The 12711-nt window shown below is 37.6% G+C and overlaps 1 protein-coding gene across 1 annotated transcript; it reads right to left on the reverse strand.

The window, feature by feature from the left end:
• Window positions 1–400: 400 nt before the first annotated feature.
• LOC126690200 (zinc finger BED domain-containing protein RICESLEEPER 1-like) lies at window positions 401–2581 on the reverse strand. The gene has a single exon (XM_050385324.1). The coding sequence runs from the start codon at window positions 2579–2581 to the stop codon at window positions 401–403; it is 2181 nt and encodes a 726-aa protein (XP_050241281.1).
• Window positions 2582–12711: the final 10130 nt, after the last annotated feature.

Raw genomic sequence — 12711 nt, forward strand, 5'->3', positions numbered from 1 at the left:
TATAAGTATTGACAGTTGAGTATTGTTACAAGTTAGAAAAGCAATATGTCCAAAAAGCTTCCAAAATATTTCCAAAATGCTGCCTTCTTTACAAAATAAATTACCATCCTCCTACAATAGACAAAAAAATATTCAACAAATAATACATTAGTACCAAGTACAAGACCAACTAGTAAGGAAAACAAGTATATAATAGTAAGGGGCTATAAAGGCAGAATCATACCAAGTCACTGATTAATCATCAATGCTAATCAAGGGTCGTTTGCCTGAAGTGGAACCCTTGCTTGAGCTTGTATTTGCTGGTTGTTGATTTAAAACTAGAAAATAATAGGAAATAAACACAATAGATTAAATTTTGCTTGAATACATGAGACATTCAATAAAATTAATACACTAAGTTTCAGAATTTAAGCATATTACCTAAGTCAAGTAACTCCTCCTCCAATGCCTCAACATCATCCCTTGATTGGCGATGAGAAATTGGAACTGTGGCTTGAAGCCAATTTTGTGAACATACAAGGTTTTGAACCATGAGAGGAGATAATGCACTTTGAAATGGATCAACAATTCGACCTCCAGTGCTAAATGCTGACTCAGATGCAACAGTGGAAACTGGCACAGCCAGCACATCCTTAACTACTTTAGACAACACTTGGTACCTATTACAATTGTCCCTCCACCACTCCAATATCTCAAAATTTGCATCCTTTCTACCATCACAGTTTTCAGCCAAATACCTCTCAAGCTCATTACTACAACCTACAGATTGCTCAACTTGCAAAAAACGCTCATATCGCGAGTGAACCATAACATATGGATCACTAGCATCAGTTTCCAATTCTGTCCTCTCACTCCCACTTTGATCTTGCACATTTGGTGAATGAATACAATTGTAAAAATTATACAACTTAAACAAAAGGTCTTTCACCTTATCAACCATCACTTCAGCAACTGCATTCCCATAAATTTCAGAAAATGAAAACTTCAAAAATCTCAATTTTTTTCGTGGATCAAAGACCACAGCCACATACAAAAGATGATTAATTTTCTCCCCTTCCCCCCAATACTTCTCAAACTTAGTTTGCATGTTTGTGGCTGTGCTTTTCAAGAGAGTGTTTTGTGATTTAACTAAATTGGAAATACTCTCCTGAATAACAAAGATCTCATCATAGAAGGCATTTGAAGTAACATACAATGAACCAGAAAATTTCTTTGTTGCATTATAAAACAGCCTTAAGAAAGTCACAAACACCCTACAATTTTGGAAATCAATCATACATGGAGACCCCAAACCACCACTATCTTCCTTGGTCCTAAAGTACGACGAATAACCATCATCTTCAAAATCCATTCGGAGAAACACTTTCTCAAATTTTTCAGCAATTTCTAACATGATATAGGTCGAGTTCCACCTAGTAGGTACATCTAGACTGAGAAGACTCTTGGACTCCATACCTAACCTCTCCATAAAACTCTTAAAAGTTTGACTTCTATTGGGTAAGGACTTCACATACCTCACAGCTTCACGCACCTTAGCAACAGATGCATCTATCTCTTTTAAACCCTCCCCCACAATGAGATTTAGGATATGGGCACAACACCTCATGTGCATGTACTCATTTCCTAAAACTGCCCCATTCCAATCTTTAGTCACCCTTTGCAGAAATTTAATTGTTGTTAAATTTGAGCTAGCATTATCTACTGTCAAGGTAAATATCCCATCAATACCCCACTCACGCAACGACATCTCAATCTTTCTACCTATAGTCTCCCCCTTGTGGTCTTCAACTTGACAAAAATTTAGAATTCTCTTATGCAATTTCCAAGCATCATCAATAAAGTGACAAGTCAGACACATATAATTTAAATTTTGAATAGAAGTCCATGTGTCCGTAGTGAGACACACCCTACAACCCTTCAAGGATTTCCTTAGCTTCTCTCTCTCACTATTATAAATGCCAATCACATCCCTAGCCACAGTTTGACGAGATGGGATATCCTTTAATCTAAGCTTAGGTTGCAAGGTTCTAACAAATTTCTTAAACCCATACCCCTCGACATACCTAAAAGGCAACTCATCAATTATAACCATTTCAGCCAATGCCTTTCTACAAGCCTCAACAGAAAAGGATGTTGACACAAGGTGCAATCCATCTTCTCCATCCTTTTTGGATACAAAAGCTAATGTTTTCTGCCCTTTAACTACATCTTCTCTATTAGGGTTCTTGGGACATATTGGCACATGAGCTAACAAATTACTGGTACCACAACTCTTACTATCAGCATTATAAGATTTTTGACAATAATTACAGATAGCCTTAGTCTTACTAGTATCACCCTCACCTATCTTTACTTTTTCAAAGTGACCCCAAACAACAGACTTTTTCCTACCACTACAACTACCACTAACAGGAGCTGTCATACTCACTTGGCATGGTGGAACTGGGGGCAACTCAGAAGCAGCAGCTGCTTCAGCTTGGGAAGCAGCTTGGGTAGCAGCAGAATCCTCAACTTGGGTGGGAATATCATCTTCTGTAGCAGCTGGTGTTTGGACAAAGGGTTCATTAGTGTTGGTTTCCATGACTTAAAAAAACAAAAATACATATTAGCAAACTAGAGTAACAAGTATAATTAATAGCTTTAATAATAATAATAAATAATAAGCACACACACCAAAAAGGAAAACCAGTATCCTGGAAGCAAACATTTTAATAAACATAATCAAAAGAGATTATTAGAAAGAAAGATCACAGATAACTCAATGAAGTAAATTAATTAGGGACATGCAAGATCACAGATCTCTTCTTAGCAGTGACAAATTGCATGATCATACTAATCACATCATAACAATCTTCTCATACAAAGCAAGGTAAATGTTCTAAAACTTGTGTTAAATGTGTTAAAAACAAAACAAAGCAAACTAAAACTTCTATAAGATGCTATAACCAAAATGTTAAATCAGCTTTGTTCACATCATAACAATCTTCTCATATAATCAACTTCTAGGTGTTAAATGTGTTAAAAACAAAGCAAGGTAGACTAAAACTTCCATAAGATGCTATGACCAAAATGTTAAATAAACCTTGTCTAATTTGGGCAATACAGAACATACAAAGCTACAAACTAATAGAAAAGCAAAAAAAAAAGCATCTGCAAGCCACATTAATGCAACTCTCATGAACTAAATCAGTAGTTTCCCTTTCAACATTCTACTAATCACATCATAACAATCTTCTCATACAAAGCAAGGTAAATGTTCTAAAACTTTAAAAACAACTCTAATGAGTTACATTCAATAGTTTCCCTTTCAACATTCTATTTATCATTTAAATTACTCTGCCCCTTTTGTAAAAAGAAATATCAAACAAATGAACAATCACCAGTCAATCAGTCACTACATTTTTTTTTTTTTAACTAAATACAAAGGAATGCAAAAACCATACCTTGAAGAAAACCGTGGGTGTATGGGTTTCAAACTTGAGGGCAGATAATGATACTTGGAATCAGCTTTCAATCCTGTATAAAATTAAAACAGGATCAAAATTGATTAAAGAAAAGAACACAGAACAAAAGTTAAATAGTTAGGGTTTCTAAGTTTTTTTTAGTTAGGGTTTCATAGTATGAATCTTTGGGTTTATTTGATTTGAACATTTGATTTCCATCACAAATGAAACCAACGAGATTAACATAAAAGAAAGATGAGAAACAAAGAAAAATTACCTTACTCAGTGAAGAGTACACGGGATGAGGAAACCGTGGGTGTATGGCAAGCTCATACTTGAGGGCAGATAATGATACTTGGGAGTCAGCTTTCAATCCTGTATAAAATTAAAACAGGATCAAAATTGATTAAAGAAAAGAACACAGAACAAAAGTTAAGTAGTTAGGGTTTCTAAGTTTTTTTTAGTTAGGGTTTCATAGTATGAATCTTTGGGTTTATTTGATTTGAACATTTGACTTCCATCACAAATGAAACCAACAAGATTAACATAAAAGAAAGATGAGAAACAAAGAAAAATTACCTTATTGACTCAGTGAAGAGTACACGGGTTGACTCCGGCGGTAGCTATGGAGAGAGGAGTGGACAGCGGCGGTGGTGCTAGGCGTTGGAGGCGGAGAGGGGACTGGGTAACGGCATTGGAGGCGGCTAGGGTTTGTTCTTTAGAATCTGGATTTGGATTTTGGAGAAACAGTAGTTTGGAACTTTGGATTTGGGGAAACGGTTTAGACTTTATAGAGTGTGAGATTGTGAGAGTTTGAGAGAGCAAGTAAAGACCCAAGAGTCTGAGACTGAAGAAATGAAGACTGAAGAGATGAGGAAGAGTGAAAAGGGACGGAGGAGGCGTGAAAGGGAAGCCATGTCCATTAGGGGTGTCTGTCTCTGAAGCGAAAACTGAAGAGAAGAGTGGAGGCTGAAGAGACTCTTGAGACTAGTTGAGAGATATCAGATCTTCCCATTTAATTCTCACCGTTAGATTTCCTTTTCATCTTAGATTATAGCCGTTGGTTTAAAATATATTATTATGCCACTGAACCGGTCATATCATGCTCTGTCTTACTCTCATCAAGACCATTCATTTTAAATTTTATTTTGTGATGAACGGCTGATGTTTATGTTGGGAAGGTGAGCTTTGAGTCTCGGGCTGGGCAAGGCATGGGCTGTCCTGTTCTGGAGACTGAAGATTGAATCACTGAAATGAAATGTCAAATCTACTTTTTTTTTTTTTATTATAAATATTCGGTCGGTTCGGGTTTTCCGGGTGAAATATTTTGAAACCCGGATCCGAACCGACCTATTCGGGTTGTTTTCTTCCCAATCCGTGACCGACCGTAGCTGGATTCGGAGCCGCCCGTGGACCTTCGGTTCGGGCGGTTTCGGGCGGGCGGGTCGGTTGATGCGGGTCCTTGGACACCCCTACTCAAGACTCTCAACTTTCAACTGATCTGCCTATTTTTTGTCCTGGGTTTTTCTTTCCTTTACTTCTTTACTTCTTGCGTTATTTACGAAGCTGTTACCTGTGTAACATTTAAAGTTTTGATCCAACCGTCCAAATAGATATATTATTACCTCCAAGGCTCCAACGCTCCACACGTGTATGGTTAAAAGCAAAAGTCTGCAAAAGCAAGTGTACTGGTGTCCAGGTACGTTTTCTTCTCATCTTTTTTCTGATTAGACTTTTCTTCTCATATATTTATTTGTTATTAAAATATACTAGTACTATATTTAGATTTTTGTATTGCAAATTGGTTGTTTCTTATTATATTTTTATTGAAATTTGAGTGATTTTTTGTCTAATTTGTTTCGAAAATTTAGGTTTATAGGCAAATTAAAAACTATTGACTCATTCTTTTTCTCAAATTTGTTTTCTCTTGATTGTTTAATTTAATAAATACATATTTTTAGCACACATTGAATTATGAAATATTTAACTTACATATTGAATTGCATTTACATTACCATTTGAAACTATTATACATAATAGGAATATAATTTATATATAAAAAGAAAATAAAATAATTTTTTGTTTGACCTCCTCAAAGATAAATTTCTGGCTCCACCACTGGAGTTAGCATCTAATTACGTTTTATCAAGCATAATAAAGAAAAGTCCTAAATCAAATCACGTTCTAATGCTTGCGTTTGGCATCCAATTATGCAAAAGAGAAGTAGTGATTCTGCATGTATATCTAAAGTTACAAGCTTAAGTATTATAGCCGAAATTATGATTTTCCAATTGAAAGCCCATGATAGTGCATTGGTTTTTGGGTTTTATTGAAAATTTAGGACAGGCCTCATGATTGTGTACCCAAAAGTAAACCCTCAAGGAATTATATGGTCAAAGAACTCAATTAAAACTACAGCCAAATTCATATCATTTGGTCCAAGGGTGTGAGACCACTCCATAAACATATTCATAATGCACGATAATTTTAGCATATATAAGGGCTCTAATGTTTAAATTGGAGGTGATGCTCGCTATTGATATGAGTTTGAATTCCTCTAAAGGCCTTCATTTTTCTTCATTTAAATCAGTCTTCCTCCCTTTGCCTTTCTTTATGGTTCTTGGTTGGATATAGCTCTAGGATATTTAAATTAATCAAACTACACAAATTTGAATAGTGGACAACATTAATATTTTCCTTTTTGAATAGGGATATTTTATGACAAAATTAAGTTGGACAAAATGGACACGCATTTAGTTTTGAGCTTGTATGTGCAAGTTATATTTGAGCTTACATAGGGAAGTAAAATAAGTTATCTAACAATACATCTACATGAGAAAGCTTGACAAGATGCTAGTTTTGACATGACACTCAAAAGAGAGAAAGAAAGTGATAATGAGAAAATAGAAAGACATGGGATGTACGTGGAAAACCCTATAAAGGGATGAAAAACCACAGTGTGAGCAAGAATGGAATGTTCTTGCTCTGCTCAAACTGTATTATATGTGAAAAGAGGTCAATTTCGTACAATAAGGATGTTTTCTTTCCTATCTTCTCAACTTTTCTACTCTCTTCTTCAGATATCTATTTGGGTTCTTGCCTCACAATACATCTGCATGTTCCTCTTATAATTTGAGGAATATGACTAAGTACAAAGATAGGTATCAAGTCATCATTACTCTATTTTGGACCTTTTCACAACTGTGATGTTATTTGCTGACTAGAGGATAGGAATTGCGCCAACATGCATTCAACCAATAAGGGGTGTTCTCATAGCTTCTGATCTTAGAAAGTCACTATCTCCCTTTTTGTGAGTGCTTGAGTACCATGTCAGGTGCAAATCTTACTTCATTCTCAAGGCAGTCACGCCTTTAGCACAGACCAAGACTAAATCCCTTAGCCAACGCTTCATCTTCCTTTGCTCATAGTCGTTCCATGTGTAAGGTCCAGATTTAACCACTTATACATTCTCCCATGCCTTAGTGGTGTTATGTACATTAGCAAAGGCCATTGACAGTCACATTGGTCCAGGCATTAACACTTTGGTAATCATGCCTTGTGACGTTCAAACATGGACACGTGGTGCATAAGGGTGCTTCTAGCCGTTTTGGCGCCTCTTCATTTCTTGCATTTGGTAGACAAACATTACTCCTCATAAATGCCATGTCTCTTCACTTAACTGTAGTTGAGGATTTAAATAAGGAATGTTTCTTCCTCAATCTTCATTCTCTTTGTCTCTTTCTGATTCTCTCAAAGAACCTTAACCTCCACAAACAAAAACGTCGAACCCCTCCTCTGCTAGTTCTAACTCCCCGAAGCACTCTTTAGGCTCCTCTGAGAGTGCTTCCAGCGACCACCCTCTTTCTCCACCACCATGCCCTATGCATCCCCCTCTCCCTTTTCTCATTCACCCTCTGCCTCCTCAGGTCTTCATTCCTAAAGAGGTCGCTCCCTTCAACTGGAGCAACGAAGAACAAAAAGACTTAGAAGAACTTCGGCTAAAGGTTGAAGAAGATGCTGAGGATGCAACAACTGCTACATTCATGGACGCCTTCATCAGGCGCTAGAGAAGGTGAAGGCCCTCTTAATTAGGCTTGGAGTCTAGTGCTTCAAAGCCTTCTGACTCTGAGGAGTCAGACTCCTCTGACAGTTCCTCTGACGGCTCCTCTGACTCGGGGGATGATGAAGGCGAGGAGAAGGAGGAAGGAGAAGAGGAGGAGGAGGAAGATGAGATGGATTATTAGGCTCCAGATTATCTCCAAGAGGAGTCTAGGGATGACTCAGATGCCTATGCGCTACGGTCTCCTTGAATTGCCTGCCATTAGACCTGTAGTTCTCTCTTTTTTTCTTTTCCTTTTTCTTTTCTTTATTATGTTTGTTTTGTTTAGCCATCTATTGGCTTAAGTTGTAAAAACTTTATCTTTCTTTATTTTGTTATAATTTTGTGTTTCTTTTTGTATTTAGTAAAGAGGTGATAGGCCATAAGGGCCAAACCATGTAAATCCCTCTTTTCAATTTTGTAAAAATCTTTAACACAAAATATATAAAAGAAAGGAATTTTTTTTTTAATTTTTTTTTTATGTTTGTTGTTTTCATTTATGTTGCACATGATGTTTGTCTTATCACATATAAAATTCCTACACAAAACATACAAGGGTAAACATGTCAGTTAACAAAATGTGAAATGCAGTAAATTAAAGCATACCTGTTAGTGAAGGGTCACCCCTTTGCACTTTGTTTGTGAAAGTGGTTTCCTTGATTTCAACACCATCAACTGCCATCTCTTGTCAAAAATTAAGTTTTCTCTTTATGCTGACATGTGTCAATTTTGAAAAGATGTCTCATTTTTTAACCATCCTCTTTTAGAGGGGAAATATTTAACTCCTCAAAGTATAAAAGGAAAAGAAAGATATTTCCCTTCCTTATTTTTCTTTTTCCCATATCTTCTTCTTCTCTTTCTTCAACCCGAAACCCAAAATTCTTTTCAAACACCAAATCATAGGTGTAAAACGTGGCTTGAGATCTAGTTCTGCCAAATTTGTAGAACCTTCCCCTTCGAAAAGTAGCGAATCCTTCTAGGAGGAGATAAAAATCCTTCCATAGAAGAACAGTGGACTATCCCTCCTTTCTTTGAAAACTATCTGTTTGATAAAAGTTTCGATTGGGACTCAGCCCCCTGTTCTAAAGACCTTCCCTACACGACATGTAGGGAACCCAATGATTTCCTGACCATGGATCTGGAATTAAAGCATATTCCTAGACTTGGCACTTATAGAGGGGACTTTGCTCCCACCGTAGATGTGGTCTTCAAATCTCACATTTCTGTTTCTAGAGGTTGGAAAAGCTAGTGTCGAAGAGTGTTGGCTCATCCTCCCTTCAAGGACATCCTACAGAGAGTGAAACTTGTGGAGACCATTCTTGTGTTCTCTAATCTAGAGATCAGCAAAGATAGTGAAAGTCTATTCTCTTTTCTGTATCGGTGGAACTCTACTACTCATACATTCCTCACAGGGTGTCAAGAAATCTCTCCATCTCTAGAAGATGTCTACGAGATATTGAGACTTCCCTTGTTCGGAAATGGTGAAGTAGTTAACAACTCTTTATCTCCTGATGAGTCTAAAGCTGTAAAGTTCCTTAAAGATGCAGTGAAGAAAACTTCAAAGAAACTAGTCTTGAATGCAGCAAGGAAAGGGAAAGCCCCCAGCAAGGAAGTACCAGAAGCTAGTAGTGTTGGCGAAGACAAAGGTTCCAGGGCCAACTTTGGGGATGGATCAGATACTTCTAGAGGGAGTATTCTAATGGCATAGATAAGGAAGCCAATGGAGACTCCCTGAAGGAAGGCACTGACTTTGTTGTTGGAGAAGGTAACTCTAGCTTTTATGAACTCGAAACCTTTATTGCCTTTTTACTTTCTCACCATCTGTTTGAGGGATATCCCTATGAGAAGATTTTGAGTAGGCATTTCCCTTTAGCCGTTAAACTAGCCAAAGGACAATCCTTTCCTCTTGCTCCTTATTTCCTAAGAACTTTGTATTCTCACTTGGATCATTTTACTCTTGACTTGCAACGCTCATGGGGTAGATTTCAAGTTGAAACCTTTGTACCCGTTGCTTTTATGCAAATATGGTTGTGAAAACTTTAGGAAATATGCCCCTGTCCCTAAGGTGTTAAACTCTTACAAAACCAATTTGTCATCACCCCAAGGCCTATCACGCTCTTGGCGTAGGAACAAGGTGACAATGTCTTCAAACAATTTCCTTAGTAAAGTGTTGGATGACCCTACTAATTGGACAGTCAGACCCTACTCTGCCTTGAAGGGTGGACTTCCCCCACTATTCGTTTCCTTAGAGAGCATTTTTGTTTCTCGTTATAGAGAGACCCCCTAGTCTGAGGAAGAACTCTCTTTTGTTGCTTGTGCTTTTCCTTCTCATCTTCAGGCATGCTTTCAAGAGAAGTACGAAACTCAAACCTATAATCCCCATTGGTTTACTTGCCAATTTGGTTTTGACCAAGGCATACTAGGACATCTCTCTACCTTAGCTTTACCTGCCATAGTGGCCTCTTTAGCCTTTAAAAGAGAGAATCTTATCAAGATATTGGTATCAAGCCCTGAAATCCCCTTTACTTCCCCCACCAAAGTGGACTGCCTTCACCTAGGTTTAAGTCATGGTGGTCCGACAATAGAGAACGTGTTAGGAATTTTGAGAAAAGTGGTGCCCAATGAGTGGATGTCACACCTATTTTTCAGGGAGATTTGACTTTGAAGCCCCTTCCAAAAGCCAAACCTTCAGGCTCTAAGAGAAAGAAGAATGCAAAAATCCCTTCTAGCAAGAAGCCCAAGGGTCACTTCTTCAACCCAAGAGGTTTCTGTACAAGAAATGACTTCTAATAAAAAAATAGAGTATAACGCTAAAAGGGAGGATTCAAATCGGGTGTATGCCAAAAATCCTTAAGAAATGGAAGATTTGACATAAGCTACTTCCAAGGAATAAGAGGGTGAAAGCACCCAAACAGAATATGATCCATTGCTTTCATTGGATTCTCTAGATTTGAGAGCAACCTATTCTTAATTGCTCTCCAAATATCTCGAAACCATGAGGGATACCAACAAATGGACTTTGTCACTTAGGAGCTTTCTCTTGCAACAAATTGGGTCTATCATATCCCAAATACAGTCAAAGGGTAAAGAGGATTGTCTAGCTCTTCCCCTTGACAATTTCCTTTCCACATTGAGTGAGGCTGAGAGCCTAAGTGTCAAGTCGGCTGGTTAAAGAGTCATGTAACTGCATTGAGGGACTTAAAGAAGGTAGGACCTTCTATTCATACTTCCTTGTCCTCACTTCATGAATTAAGAGTTAAAGAGAACTCATGCATCAACAAAACAAAGGAAAAAAAATCAGCCTTACAGGTACATGTCACTTCAATCACTTAGCTCCAGGAATCTATTAATAGACTTCATGTGGAATTAACATCCCAGCAAGAAGCAAGTTCTGCCCTTTAAGCTCAATTAGAAGGTGTCACCGCAGAAAAAAATTCTTTGAAGAAAGAGATTGAGGAGTTGGAAGGTGAGCTAGGAGCTCTGAGTGATCCAGACTTCTCCTTTGAAAATTTTAGTTCTTTCACAAACATTATCTAAATTTCAAGTTGTAATAATTTATGGCCATGGGGTTGTATTATAAACTTTACGATGCTTTATTTTACTAAGCTATTTAGACTTTAAATGCATATTATGAACAATAGCATATGAAATAGCTGAATATAAGTCTTTGTTTATAATAGTATGAGTTTTATAAAACACAATATCGGTTTGACATGATGGCCACAAAAAGATATTTTTACAAGTTTAAGCATGATACTTCTTAAGGTGAACTCTGCTAATGGGGTTATACGCCTTTATACCTGCTTAATCCTTTAGCCAATAATGTCCTGTTGGATGTGCTTCTTCTACTATGTATGGTCCTTTCCATTTTGGAGAAAACTTGTGTTTAACAGCTCTAGCCACTCCTCGTACATACAGGGTAGTTTTCCAAACAAGTTCTCCCACTTAAAACTTTATTTCTCTAACTTGGCCTTCATGCCTAGCCTTCATATTAGCCTAGCAAAGGCAGTTATGAGAGGTAGCATTATCACACATTTCTTCTACAACTTCCAAAGTGTCTTCTCTGGGTATCCCTGCATTCTCTACCAATTTCACTACTAGCCTTATTAAATCTATTGGGATAACGGCCTCTATGCCATAGACTAGAGAAAAGAGTGAAGCTCTTGTAGCTTGTGACGTGGCTGTTCTATGAGCCCACAAAGCTGTAGGAAGTTCCTTCTTCCATCCCTTTCCATTCTCCTTAGTCATTTTTCCTAATATTTTTAGTAGTCTTTTGTTAGAGGCCTCAACTTGACCATTTCCTTTGGGATAATAAGGTGTCGATATCATGTGAGAAATGGAGTATCATTCTGTTAATTGGCGCACATCCTTGTTCAGGAATGGTGTGCCATTGTCAGAAATAATTTTGTTGGGCACTCCAAAACGACATATTATATTCTCCCTCAACAAATTAGCCACTGAGCTACCTATTACCTTCTTCATAGCCACAACCTCTACCCACTTGGTAAATAGCTCAGTGGCTACCAGTATCCATGTACATCCTTCAAAGGGGGGGTTTATTGGTCCTATAAAATCCAGCCCCCAACTATGGAATGGATATGAAGCCACAGTTGGATGAAGACTTTGATGGCTAGTGTGTATTTCATCCCCTCGCTTTTGGCATTCTTGACATTTTTTAGCAAAGTTATGGACATCCCTTTTTATCGTAGGCTAGTAATATCCCTGTTGTAAAGCCATTTGCCATAGCTTTCTCCCACCCGAGTGTCCTACTAGCTCTCCCTTATGCAAGTCTGAAAGAACACCATTGACTTCTTTAGTGGGAATACATACCATCCACCTTCCTTGAAAGCTTTTCTTGAATAACTTCACATCTACCACTTTAAACTCGGTCACATATTTTTTCAACTTTTCTCTTTGTACTTGATCAGCAGATAATACACCTTGTAAAAGGTATCTTAAGTATGGATCCTGCCAATCTTCTTCCAGCAGTTCGCCATTAAGCACCTCTGCTTGATCTGGAGGAATAATAGAACAAGTTTTACAACTCCTTTGCTCTTCTTTAGCATCATTGGTCATTTCTGGCCAGAAGATCTCCAGCCTTTATAGTCTTCTATACAAGCTGACATCGAGATTTACATCACAAATATCATAGTGCAACTTGTGCAACAA

This window comes from Quercus robur, chromosome 6 (assembly GCF_932294415.1).
Source record: "Quercus robur chromosome 6, dhQueRobu3.1, whole genome shotgun sequence".
Classification (NCBI taxonomy): Eukaryota; Viridiplantae; Streptophyta; class Magnoliopsida; order Fagales; family Fagaceae; genus Quercus; species Quercus robur.